We start from the raw sequence: 12,485 nt of genomic DNA on the forward strand, positions 1-12,485 counted from the left end.
AGGTGTACCCATTAATCCAGGAGGACCTGGATGACCAGGAGGCCCTGGGTGACCCTATTAAACAGATAATGGTCATTAAAATCGAGCTGAAGACTTTGCATTGGATGTTTCTTCAAACACAGCGAGAGGAAGGTTGGAAATGTCACAGTGGAAAAACACACCTTGTCCCCTTTGTCTCCGGGGTTTCCAGCAGGTCCTCGATCACCTTTTACACCCTGTGGTAACAAAAAGAGAAAAGCATTTGGTTGGAAAAACTTTAGGCTTGAGAAAATAAAGTTCAAAATATCTCCCTAACATCTGAATGATGTAAAAAAACAAAACAAAACTGATGGAAGCAGCTAATAAGTTTGGCAGTAAGTGAGCAAACATGCCTTTCCTCCATCGGCTCCGGGGGCCCCTGGAGGTCCAGCTAGTCCTGGCAGGCCCTGCAGTGACACAGCAGACCATCAGTCTCTGTCCGAGCCAACAGTGGCGAGCACCGTCGCTGGTTGCTAATCGTTCACCGCTACCCCCCAGAGGAGGCCGAGCTAATGATGCAGACAGAGCCTCGCCATCCGTCACAGCAGGTGACGGATGGCGAGGCTCAGACCTCATGACTCACACAGGGCAGCAAACACACAAAACACAAAATGTGCTTAAATACATGCTGTTACATTATAATAGACTTTAGGCAAGAGAAGTGAAGTGAGGTCATTCACTTTAATTATGACATGTTAATAACTTTGACCCACTTGGTATCCATCTTGTCCATTTTTCCCAGGAGGTCCCTGTTGTCCTTTATCTCCTGGGATTCCTGGGAGTCCAGGTGGTCCCGGTGGTCCTGCAGGGCAGTCTGAGCAAAATTCCTAAAGATGGCACAGACACGCTGTCATCAAATGATCCACATATCAAATCATATCAAATAATGGCTTCTTACCTTTGGGTCAAAGTCTGGGGCTTTTCCCTGGGAGACAGAAAATAAATGAGTTAATGGAAACAAAGTAACATCAAGGGATCTGTGCACAAGCCAAAATTGTGTCCAAAAAAAGTATCACATATATATAGAATATAAACATCTTGCTTTAAAATGAATGCTGCGTTCTAGTGGACTCTCAAGATTTCCAACCTCAACTTTGAAACTAGATTCCAGAGTTTTATTCCCATATCCCCGAGCCGCAGCCAGAAGTTGACCATTTACATTAGTGAGACTCTAAGGTTGACTTTATTCTTTAACAAGAAGAAAATATAGCCTTATAAACTTGGTAGGATGAACATGTTAGCAACTGATCATTCAGCAAACACAAAGCAACATCCATTCAGCCATGCATCTGTTTCCTGCCATTTATTTGGGTCCAGGTCGTGGGGGTGGCAGTCTAAGCAGAGGAGCCCAGGTCATGGCCTCCAGGTCTTCTGGTAAGATACTGAGGTGACGTCAAGGCAGAGAGGACACATAAGATGCCCAAACCACCCAAACTACTCTGAGCCCGTCCTCAATGACTAAGTTCCCTCATCCTTGCTATACAGCTACACCTGAAAAACCTTCAGAGGAAGCTCGCTGACACCACCACAATCAGTCACTGCAATCAGCGTGTGGCCATCAAACAAGAGCTGGATGCAAACCAAGGTTTTAGACCGACGAGCAACAGGCCTGATGCTTTGTACTTACTTTGAAACCCCCATAGAACAGCCCAAAGGACACTGCATGTAGTTTTCCAAACTCCCGAGCATGCTCAAACAGCAATCTGAGTATTAATTTAGTCTCTCTCCAATATTGCTCTCATTTTATGTCTATTTTGTTTCATGTTACAGTCTGAGAAACATATTTAGCTGCTAAGCTTAGGTCTTTTTAGAACCTTTTCATGAAAAAATATAATGTGAACCAAACAGAAAAGCTGCGACCAACAAGTCCAAACAATTTGGTAAAAATTGCTCTGATAACTCACATGATCCTAGTGATAGTGACAGGACAAAGTGTTCTCATATCCCGCTTTATATTTAATGCATGCACTAAAACTAAGCAAAGAGCTGGAGAAACAGAAGCTCTGATGTAGCCTGTTGTTCTGTACTTACAGGCTCTCCTGGTGAGCCCTTTTCTCCTGGCCTTCCTGGCAGACCCTACATTTGGAGAAAAAGCAACACATTACATTTTCTATCAGCTGAAGATCACAGGCATGCATCAGCATCCACCAAAACTGTGGTTCACTGCAGAGAGTTATACAAGTCAAGACAAGTGAAGCATAAATAAACTTATTTATGAGTAAATATTTCAGTGTTGGACTTACATTATGACCTGCTGGGCCTTGAGGACCAGCGACACCTGGTGGACCCCTCAAACCCTTAAACCCAGAAATACATGTTAAAGACGATACAATAATAGCATGGAGTTATTTAAAAAATGCTTCAGTAAATATTTACCACAGGTCCAGGTGGTCCAGTTTGTCCTGGAGGTCCCTGTAAACAAACGTCATGGTGAAATTTGTGGCTAACGTTAAAGCAACATTGTAAATCTTCAGGATCTAGAAGATGAGATGTTACATTTTCAGTAAAGTGTTACATATTTTGGCATTAGAGTTTATCTTTGGTGCTTCCAAGCAGATAAAAGAAATTAAACAAAAATACGATGGGCATTAACAACACTGTCGCTAACTTAGATGGGTTACCAGTGATCTGAAGGTCAAAAGGATAACTGTGGCGTGGTGTACGTACCGGTTGTCCTACTTTGCCTTCTCCTGCAGGACCCCTGTCCCCTGGTAACCCAGGTTCTCCTCGTGACCCTGGTTGACCCTGTGACGAAAAGAAAAAGCTACATTTATTTCACCCTCCAGCTGCCAGTATGTTTAGCTAAGGTTCTGGCGTACTGCATTCAGCAATGATTGCCAAACCCAGAAATACAACTCAGTTTTTATCTGAGTGATTGGGAAAAAAAATGAATAAAACAAATACAATCTAAGGCTGACATTTCTGTAGTCAGAAGAGAAAACGTCTCGGTGATGAGGGCGAGCAGTTTGACACCATAAATCCACCAAATGCCCCTTCCCAGCCTCACGCGTACTGAAACCGTCACATCAAGCTCTTCACAACAAAGAGGCAGTCATAATCAGAGCGACGGTCACAGAGCAGTGGACACGGAAATTGCTTTTGCTGCTTTCTACAAAGATGAATTGTTTTTTTCCTCATTCGGGCAACAACAACTAAAAAAAAAGAACGTTTTTCCACATCAACAAAAGAGCACCTGTGCATGATAAACCGGAACAGCCGAGGAGACCTAGAAAACTCTTACAAACTTCTGAAATGACATTACCTTCAGCCCTGGGGGTCCTTGGATTCCCTGTGGCCCCGGGTCTCCCTGTAATACCACAAATAAAATTGGTTATTAACCAATATACTGCAATTAAACATCTTTGAATAAATCATTTATGGTCCACAAAGAGCTCCTATTCTTCATGCACGTGACTGTATCGAGGCCTCAGGGCCACACCTGGCAGCTGTAAAAGAAGTAAAAAGAAAAAAAAGGGGAGTGAAAACTGCTGTGAGGCAAATCTGTTGTGCCCCTCTGCTGTTTTAATGTTATATGTCTTAACAATGTCCTTCCTGTTTGCTCTGCCCCGTCAGCAGGATGGCCACATGTTTGGATCACGGTGAAAAATGATGAAGACACATGTTGAGCTCCAGCACAAAATGTGCCTACTCAGGCTTGTTTTCTGCCTCATACAAGTGCTCATATTACGCTGCGGTTCAACAGGCGAGGAGATGTTTACTAGCAGAACACATGTGGAAATACAAAAGAGTGTTCTGAGGCACAGTCACACGGGAGAGGTAATCCTAACCTCGATAAACATACATGTCTGTTGTTAAAATGCAGATAGACTTCATAATATCATGTCTAATATTGCTTTTCTGGTGCTGGTCAGTACAACAAAGTCATGCTGTGCTGGTAAATACTGTGCAAATTTACAGGATTAGATCCCAAAAGATCCCAGCGTTTTAAGTCAAAGCAGGAAATGTGTATAAATGTATTGATTGTTTACATTATTAGGATGCCAAGTGTCAAATAATAATCAAATAAAAAGAGAAAACAATATGGTTTGGCAGTGTTTACCAGGATAATTCTCCCAAACTTTAAAGCAGCTGAAGGTAAACTGCTTAGGAATAACAAATTGGAAAAAGGAATAAATTCTATTCAAAATTCCTTAAAACTGCAGTTCTTCTAAAGGCCACTTGAGGTTGGCTGCAAAAGTGAGTCAGCCTTCGCAGACTCCAATGTTCAAATACCAACTTCAGCCTTGAAAACAACTTGTTTACAAGCCGGTCATGCACGTCTTTAGAGCTAATTTTGTCCTCGGGTAGGTGTAGCCAGTGGCAGTCGGCTACACCTCTTGTCTGTGTTTGTGTCTTCTGACCATTTTATTTGAATTATTGGAAAAATATTATGGATGCTATGTAATAAAGCCCTTACACAGAGCCTGTGCTCTAATTTTAGGTGGTTTTTCTTTTTGTTTGTCCTCATGGAGCCAGCTAACTTGCATTAGCTGGCTCCATGGTGTAGCCTTTGACAGTATAAGAGATGGATACAGCTGCCATGGTGATGGAGATGAAAAAATCTTAATGTGATACAGAAGGGCTAAAATCCAGAAAAGTTTATCTATTCTAATCATAGCTGGTAAATGCTTAATTGTGGCACTGTCCTATAATATGATATTGTATTAAATATAATAATGAATCACTTTAAATGTCATTATATTTGTAGGATGAACTATGGTAAACATTCAGTAAATAACATAGCTGTGCCTTACATTTTGTCCATCTTTCCCCTTCCCTGGTAGTCCAGGAGGTCCAGTCAAACCAGGCTCTCCAGGTGGTCCTGCAGGACCTTGTTGTCCTGGTTTTCCAGGTTCCCCCTAAAATAAATAACAGAATAAAAAGATTCTGCTTTTGTCTCTCAAGTCAGCAAAGCAGATGCCTCAGATACTTTTTGTTGCTCTGGATTCTGAAAGAAATTTAGGCAAAGTCAAATTCAATTCTATGTATGATCATTTATTATTTTAAATCTCAGTCTTATAATTATTATACACCTTGTCCTGCATATTAAAACTGCAAAGGCATTAGAGAGAGTACAAAGAGCTCTGAATTGCTACTCCTACATGTAGCTGCTGCAGCAGGATTCAAATGAATTCAGACTGAAACAATGATGGAGGACATACAAGGTCGCTCTTTTTCTCAGCAGTCTGTTTCTCTGCACTGCCAATACCAGCCTCAGCAAAGTCCTGATCCTGTCAAATCACACCCACCAAACGCACTCATGGAGTTTAAAAATAAGTGACTAACCTTGTCTCCTCTTTGTCCAGCTGGACCTGGAGGCCCAATAATTCCCGGTATGCCCTAAAACATAAAGATAATTCTTAGCTTAATTTAATAATGTGTAGTATAAAGTCATAGGAAGCACATGCAACAGACATAAATGATCAGAAAGAAAGGACTAACCACACTTCCTGGTAGTCCACGGGGACCCTGAAGGCCAGCTATGCCAGGTGGACCCTGGAAGAAACACAGAGGTCATCGTCATCCTCTATCGTATAGAAAACGTAGCGCTTGGCGTTAAAAAGTGAATCCTGTTAGATGGAACTACTTACTGGGTCTCCAACACGCCCGGTCTCTCCAGTGAGTCCAGTCTCACCCTTTGGCCCCTGGAAGAAAAGCAGCTAATCAGAGATATTCCAGTGGGATTGACTGTAGCTTAAAACGAGTGAGGTGATAACAAGCTTTGTACCGGTATTCCAGGTGGTCCCTTAAAACCTTGTTCACCAGGTAGTCCTCTTGGACCCTACAGAGAAGATGCATTAATTTAAAAATATATTTAAACATTTCTCTTAAAGCCTTAAAAGGGCTACTCTAAAAATGAATGAAGAATAGTGATGATCCTCTACGACAAAAAGACTTACTGTCATATGCTGCCTTAAGAATATGAGTCTGTTAATTCCAGCACATAATTCATGTTGCCCATTTAATGCTAAATATACCAATGCATTATGTTCTGCTACCTAATATACAATATATCAGCAAAGCAGAGAGAACAGAGATTCAGGGCACTGCATGACTGTGTCAAATATTTAATTTACTTAGCCAATTAAGGAAAGTCTCGGGAGCTCTCTCACTGTAACAGGACAGCCTCGCTGCAGCAATGTCAAATCTCTACTGGCACCTAGTGGGATCCTGAGTGTATTGCTGGATGAAGCTTGGTTATGTAAAAAGAGGAAGTGAAAACTAAACTCACCATCTCTCCTGGTTTCCCTTGTTCCCCTTTCTCTCCTTTCTCTCCAGGTCTCCCCTTAAGGTAAAAACAAGCAATGAAATAAATGGCAAAAATGCAGAAGATGAGAAGAGTAAGAACAGTGTTTTATACTGATCAGGCATTATGACCACCTGCCTAATGTTGTGTCTTTCCCCCTTTTTTCTGCCAAAACAGACCTCACTGAGGCATGGACTCTACTAGACCCCTGAACATGTGCTGAAGGTGTGATGACGTATTTGTTACCAAGATGTTTGGCAACAAATCCTTTAAGTCGCGTAAGTTGTGAGGTAGCGTCTCCATGAATCAGCCTTATTTATCCAGGACATCCAACAGATGCTCGACTGAACTGAGTTCTGAGGAATTTGAGGGTCAAGTCAGTGCTTCAAAGTCATTGTTGTGCTCCTCGAACCATTCCTAAACCAGTTTTGCTTTGTGGCAACAAACAGGACAGTCCATGGCCCTGTCACTGGTTCACCACTGTTCCTTCCTTGAACCACATTTGATAGACACTGACCACTGCAGACCAGGAACACCCCACAAGAGCTGCAGTTATGGAGACGCTCTGACACAGTCGTCATAATCTGGCCCTTGTCACACTAACTCAAATTCTTACACTTGCCCATTTTTCCTTTTTCTAAAATGTTGACTTGGTTCCTAATGTATCCCACCCACTAACAGCTGCCACGATGAAGAGATAATCAGTGTTATCCGCCTCACCTGTCAGGTGTCAAATGTTCTGTCTGATCGGTGGTATATAATACGTAAAGATATTTATTTATTTTTTAAAATCAAACAAATTAAAAGAAAGAAACAAAAAAACCCAGTCATTCTTCACAGATTTGATTCTGGAGTTTGTGAAATAGAAGAAGCGTACTCACAGGTTCACCAGGCTCAGGAATGACATTTGCAACCTGTGAAGAAGAAAGCAGGTAACATTTCACCACATCTGCACTCTATCACAGTTAACACGCACACAAACAGCAGAAATATTACTCACATTTCCCGGAATGCCCGGCGGTCCCATAGCTCCCACTTCACCCTGAGGCAGGAGACAATATGTTCAGAGTCTGGATGCTAATTACCTTATTACAGCTAATACTGCAGGGTGACCATTAGTGAGACAAATGCAGCAGCGTTCCTCCTATTCCTTCACTTTATTAAGGTGTCCAAAATATAAAAGTGGTTCCGGATTTTTCTTTTTTACCTTGTCGCCTTTTTCACCTTTTGGCCCAACTGGTCCTGTCTGTCCTCTCTCTCCCTATGGAAAACAAAATATTCATTTTTTTTTACAGATCTCAGATATTCATGTGCATATTAATACAGGGAAGTAAGAACTTTATAATTGGAAAGTCAGTCGGTCTCAAAATGGCATCTGGGAACATCCACCGGGCCCCAAGGGTTCCCAGGAGGTCACCCAGTCCAATTAGGGACATTCATTTTACTGGAGCTGACTTTAATAGAAATGATTACATAATGTACAAAAGTGAAGTAAGGACAGTGCCCCTTGTTTGCAGAAGTAAATCAGAGATATAGCTGTGAATGACTGTGAAAGCTTTGAGAACCTTACCGGCACGCCTCGGTCACCTCGTGCTCCAGCAGTACCTAACTGTCCAGGGGCACCAGCTTCCCCCTGGAAACAAAATTAAACATTTAAAAAAATATGCCAAAATAAAATGTATTCCATAAAATCCAAATGCCAAATAAACAAAAACGAAGGCAACTGTGAGCTCACTCTCTCCCCTGGAGGTCCTCTTGGTCCAGGAGGCCCTTCGTCGCCCTGCAGAGAAAACGCACTTGTTAATATGGCGGTTTTCTGAATAAATAACACAACAAGCACAAGCTCAGTGTATTTCTGGGTAAGGTTAATCACGTTACCTTGGGTCCAGGCTTGCCAGGAAAACCATCTGCTCCACGCTCGCCCCTGAGCCCCTTTAGAGACACAAGATTATAATTTAGATGTCATACTTTCAAAACTCGTCCCAGCCAAAAGCATTTTCCAGGCATATCACCAGCCCGGTGGCACCAATGAGCCCACTGTTTACCAACCAAAACATCTTTTTTTAAAGTTTGCTTGTGGTTTCTGTGCAACTTTTCTTTTATGAGGAAGCAGAGTTTGGGTGAGCAGCCTGGAGCTCGCCTCCAAAGTTGCCCAACAGCCACAACACACACAACTCTGCACAGAGTCTCACTCGGTGTGAAGAATCTCCCAATCAAATGTACCAAAGCCCTGAGATTTACAACAACGGTAAAAAGAGAAGAATAGACTTGTTTTCTGAGATTTTGTGATTTTGGATTTGTTTTGATTTGTCATTTTATCTTTTCTCATCCATGCGGACACTGCAAAGACGTAAGATTTAACTAAATTTATGAATATGGCTTCTTTAATTAATAAGTGTCCCAACACACGCAGCTGTAGCTTGTAGCTATCTGCCTGGCCTCATCTTTGCTAATTCAGTTCCACTGTGTTTCTGCTTTTAGAGAGTTTGTAATGTAATGTAATTATCTAGCAAATGACATGATACAGCCCATCCAAGAAGTTTGTGCTTCAGATGTGGTGAGGGAAATTCCAGTATTTTATTAGCCTGTAGCTTAGCGCTAATTAACAGAATGTGCTAAATAATACACCCATAGATTTATGGATGGAGTGTGGTTGGTTAGCATCGTTCAACTGCTTGTTAATGCAAATATCAAACCAGCCAATAACCTGGAAGCACCTCACTGCATTAAGCCATGTAGTCAAGACAACCTGCTGAAGTTTAAACTGAGCATCAGAATTGGGAAGAAAGGTGATTCAAGCAACTGTGAACGTGGCCTGGTTATTGGTGCCAGATGGGCTGGTCGGAGTATTTCAGACACTGCTGATCTACTGGGATTTTCCCACACAGCCATCTGTATGGTTACAAAGAATGATCTAAAAAAGAAAAATATCCGGTGAGCAACAGTTGTCTTGTTTAAAATATCTTCTTCTTGTCAGAGCAGAATCGCCAGATTGCTTTGAGTTAATGGAATAGAATGGAAATATCCTTTATGGTCCTTCACTGGGAAAATTCAAGTGTTCCAGGAGCAAAGTGATAGCCAGGTGGAGCATACAGATTCACACAAATGTAAAGAATATAACATAAAAAACAATAAATAAGAGTGTATGGGGCAAATTTAGAGTGCTGTCCAGTTATTAAAAATAACACATTCAGATTCAAAGACATGTTGAGTAGGATAATTTACAAAAAGATGTACAAAAAGTGCTGTAATAATAGGAAAGCAAATGTAATTCAAATAACCAATTATTACAACTAAGGTATCAGAGAAGAGAATCTCTGGACACACAACGTGTCAAACCTTGGTGCAGATGGATTAAAGCAGCAGGAGACCAGTCCTGTCAGCTAAGAACAGGAAACTACAATTCACACAGGCTCACCAAACTAGATCACAGAGGATTGTGAAAACGTTACCTGATCTAATGAGTCTGAATTTCTGCCGTGACATTCGGATGGTAGGGTCAGAAATTTGGTATAAAAACATGAAAGTGTAAATCTACCTTCTATCCACTGCCTTCTTCAAAATATGCCACAAGGAATTAAAGCTATTCTGACATCAAAAGATGGTGCACATGGTACTAGCTGTGTCACTTTTAAGTCCAAAAGGCCAGTATGACTGTTACCACCTGCAAAAGCTGCTTAGCTATCGCAGCCCATGCCACAAAGCTTTCAGTGCACATATTTGTGCTGTTGTTAATGCCGGTGGTTTTGAGCTTGAACTTGAGTCAGCAAACTGTTAATGACTTTTTAAAGTGTTGACGACTGTACATCTCTGCACTCGGTGAACCCAGCTGTGGACCCTAAATGCTTCCACTTTGTAATACCACTTACAGCTGAGCGATGGTGGCCTCCTCTTACAGCATCGTACTCAAATTCAACAAGCTCCTTAGAACCATATATTCTTTCACAAATGTTTGCAAAGGCAGACTCCATTACTGCATGCATGGCTTGACTTTATATACCTGTGCCAATGGGACTGGAAACACCTGAGGTGTGGGCTAATATTTTTGTCAATATAGCGTATATCCTGAAGGCTAAATGGAAAATTATCTTTACTTATATCAGTTAAGAATATATGCTCCAAGATTTTTTTTCCAGTATATTCTGTGGTTTAGTTATGCTGACACTCAAACTTGGTTCATAATTACCTGAAAGAAATGGTAAAATGGTAAAAGCCTGAGAACCAAAACCCTTCCTTGTTGCTAGCTTGTAGCTTAGAGACTCACCAACCTCCCAGTCACCAACATTAAGGGGTCACAGTGAATACATGTAAAGGTTTTTTTTCTTCAGAGATTATGTGGAAGAACACCACAAAAATATGACTAACATACATTAAGGCTATTATTCATGTCTGGCCTTACGTAGATGAAATTGCTAACATGTTAGCAAAGAGTTGTCTAGTTTTCAATTCTAGCGGACAAAAAGCAACATCAGTATTTCTCTGAAGCTTTTTGTGTTGGCACAAGTATTTACCAAATAAAACCTCTCAAGATTTGTTATTTTATTCACAAATTCCTCACAAAGAGACTCAGAGTTTATTGTTCCTTATTGTTCTTAACATATCTACTTCCCCTCCAGCATGTTTTGAGCCCCTTTGAGGACATCTGCTACCACTGCTACGCAGACGATATCCAGTTATACATTTCTTTTAAGCCAAGATGTTTCTAAGCTACAGATTTTGAATGAGTGCTTAGATTCCATTAAAGTTTGGATGGCTGACAACTTCCTCCAACTTAACGAAGGCAAGACTAAAGTCCTTGTATGTGCCCCTGATAGACACGTACCTAAGATAATGAATGCTCTTGGTCCTCTTGCAACATTTGTGAAATCGTCTATCAGGAACCGAGGGGTAATTTTTGACCTGGCTCTCACTCTGGATGTTCACGTCAAATCTCTGGTTTGGTCCTGTTTTTATCACTTAAGAAACATTTCTAAACTAAGCCCTATTGTATCTTGTACTGAACTGGAGATTGTCATTCATGCTTTCATTTCATCACGACTGGACTGCTGTAATTCTCTGTTTACATGTTTAAACAAAAACTCTTTGTCGCGTCTACAGATTGTTCAAAACGCTGCAGCAAGACTTCTGACCGAAACATCTAAGTAATCACACGTGACACTGTTGCTCACACAGCTGCACTGGCTCCCCATTGAATTCAGAGTCCATTTCAAGATTCTGGTACTGACTTATAGAGCTCTTCATGGACAAGCACCTGCCTACGTCATTGAACTTCTGCATCCCTATGTCCCTAGCAGGTCTCTTAGGTCATGTAATCAGGGTCTACTTGTCATGCATCATACAAGGCTGAGAACTAAAGGAGACAGAGCTTTTGCCACTGTGGCAAAGTGATATACAAATAAAGTTTTACTTACTTACTTACTTAATAGTTTGAATGCCAAAAACTGCTCATTAGCTATTTGCTTTATCAGTTAGCAAGTTTCTAAAGTTTCTAACTGTAAATGTCTAATCTGCTGCTGGAAACAAGGCTGATCTGCAGAGTGAGAGGGAACAAAACATAGAAAAGTTTGGAATTGTGAAACAAACAATAAGCTAACCGTAACCATTTTGATTAGCACACCTTTAAAGTTTGTTCATCGTAGGCAAATCTAAAAGTTTCACTCACCATGGCACCGTCACTTCCAGGAAGACCATCCAGGCCATCTTTACCAGGAATACCCTTTGAAAATCAGACACCAGATGCTGACATTCGGTGACACGCACAGAGGAACTACCAACAAACACTTGGCATTATAAGTACCAGCATGAAGTTTTTATTTAAGCCCTCAAAAGGTTTACTCACAGGTTTTCCAGCCTCTCCCTGTTTGCCTGGAAATCCAATTTCACCTGGCAGACCCTTCCGGTGAGAGAAAAAGCACAAAGGCATCTCATCATGTTTTGAAGCAAATCTTCCTTCACTGCTAAATCTTATGAGCAAAAATAAAGACTTTCCTTTCTAAATGTCAGTCACTTACGGGAGGTCCAGTGTTTCCTTGGTTTCCTGGCGGTCCAGGTGGACCCTGAGGACCCTGAAAAATAATTTTTAAAACGTCTGGAAAAAGTTGACTTGATCATATACACAGATATTTAGATGTTTGATGAAATAGATCAGGCAATGTGCCAAGACCTTATTTTCTTTTCTCTAAATCTCTAAATTTGAATTTATTTTAAACTTTAATCATAT

At 41.1% G+C, this 12,485-nt stretch overlaps 1 protein-coding gene across 1 annotated transcript in view; it reads right to left on the reverse strand.

Annotated features, from left to right (window-relative positions):
- col22a1 (collagen, type XXII, alpha 1) overlaps positions 1-12,485 on the reverse strand; it is a 68,516-nt gene that overhangs the window by 18,961 nt on the left and 37,070 nt on the right. The window contains exons 25-49 of the mRNA XM_065469914.1: positions 12,277-12,330; positions 12,105-12,158; positions 11,928-11,981; positions 8,144-8,197; positions 8,001-8,045; positions 7,836-7,898; positions 7,473-7,526; positions 7,266-7,307; positions 7,147-7,179; positions 6,251-6,304; positions 5,747-5,800; positions 5,610-5,663; positions 5,461-5,514; positions 5,305-5,358; positions 4,773-4,877; positions 3,281-3,325; positions 2,686-2,763; positions 2,395-2,430; positions 2,262-2,315; positions 2,050-2,094; positions 917-943; positions 732-845; positions 372-425; positions 162-215; positions 1-54 (exon numbers count right to left, since the gene is read on the reverse strand). Coding sequence (XP_065325986.1) covers positions 1-54; positions 162-215; positions 372-425; positions 732-845; positions 917-943; positions 2,050-2,094; positions 2,262-2,315; positions 2,395-2,430; positions 2,686-2,763; positions 3,281-3,325; positions 4,773-4,877; positions 5,305-5,358; positions 5,461-5,514; positions 5,610-5,663; positions 5,747-5,800; positions 6,251-6,304; positions 7,147-7,179; positions 7,266-7,307; positions 7,473-7,526; positions 7,836-7,898; positions 8,001-8,045; positions 8,144-8,197; positions 11,928-11,981; positions 12,105-12,158; positions 12,277-12,330 — 1,389 coding nt within the window. The remainder of the gene's footprint in view (positions 55-161; positions 216-371; positions 426-731; positions 846-916; positions 944-2,049; positions 2,095-2,261; positions 2,316-2,394; positions 2,431-2,685; positions 2,764-3,280; positions 3,326-4,772; positions 4,878-5,304; positions 5,359-5,460; positions 5,515-5,609; positions 5,664-5,746; positions 5,801-6,250; positions 6,305-7,146; positions 7,180-7,265; positions 7,308-7,472; positions 7,527-7,835; positions 7,899-8,000; positions 8,046-8,143; positions 8,198-11,927; positions 11,982-12,104; positions 12,159-12,276; positions 12,331-12,485) is intronic.

The sequence above is a fragment of the Pelmatolapia mariae genome, linkage group LG22 (assembly GCF_036321145.2).
Source record: "Pelmatolapia mariae isolate MD_Pm_ZW linkage group LG22, Pm_UMD_F_2, whole genome shotgun sequence".
Lineage (NCBI taxonomy): Eukaryota > Metazoa > Chordata > Actinopteri > Cichliformes > Cichlidae > Pelmatolapia > Pelmatolapia mariae.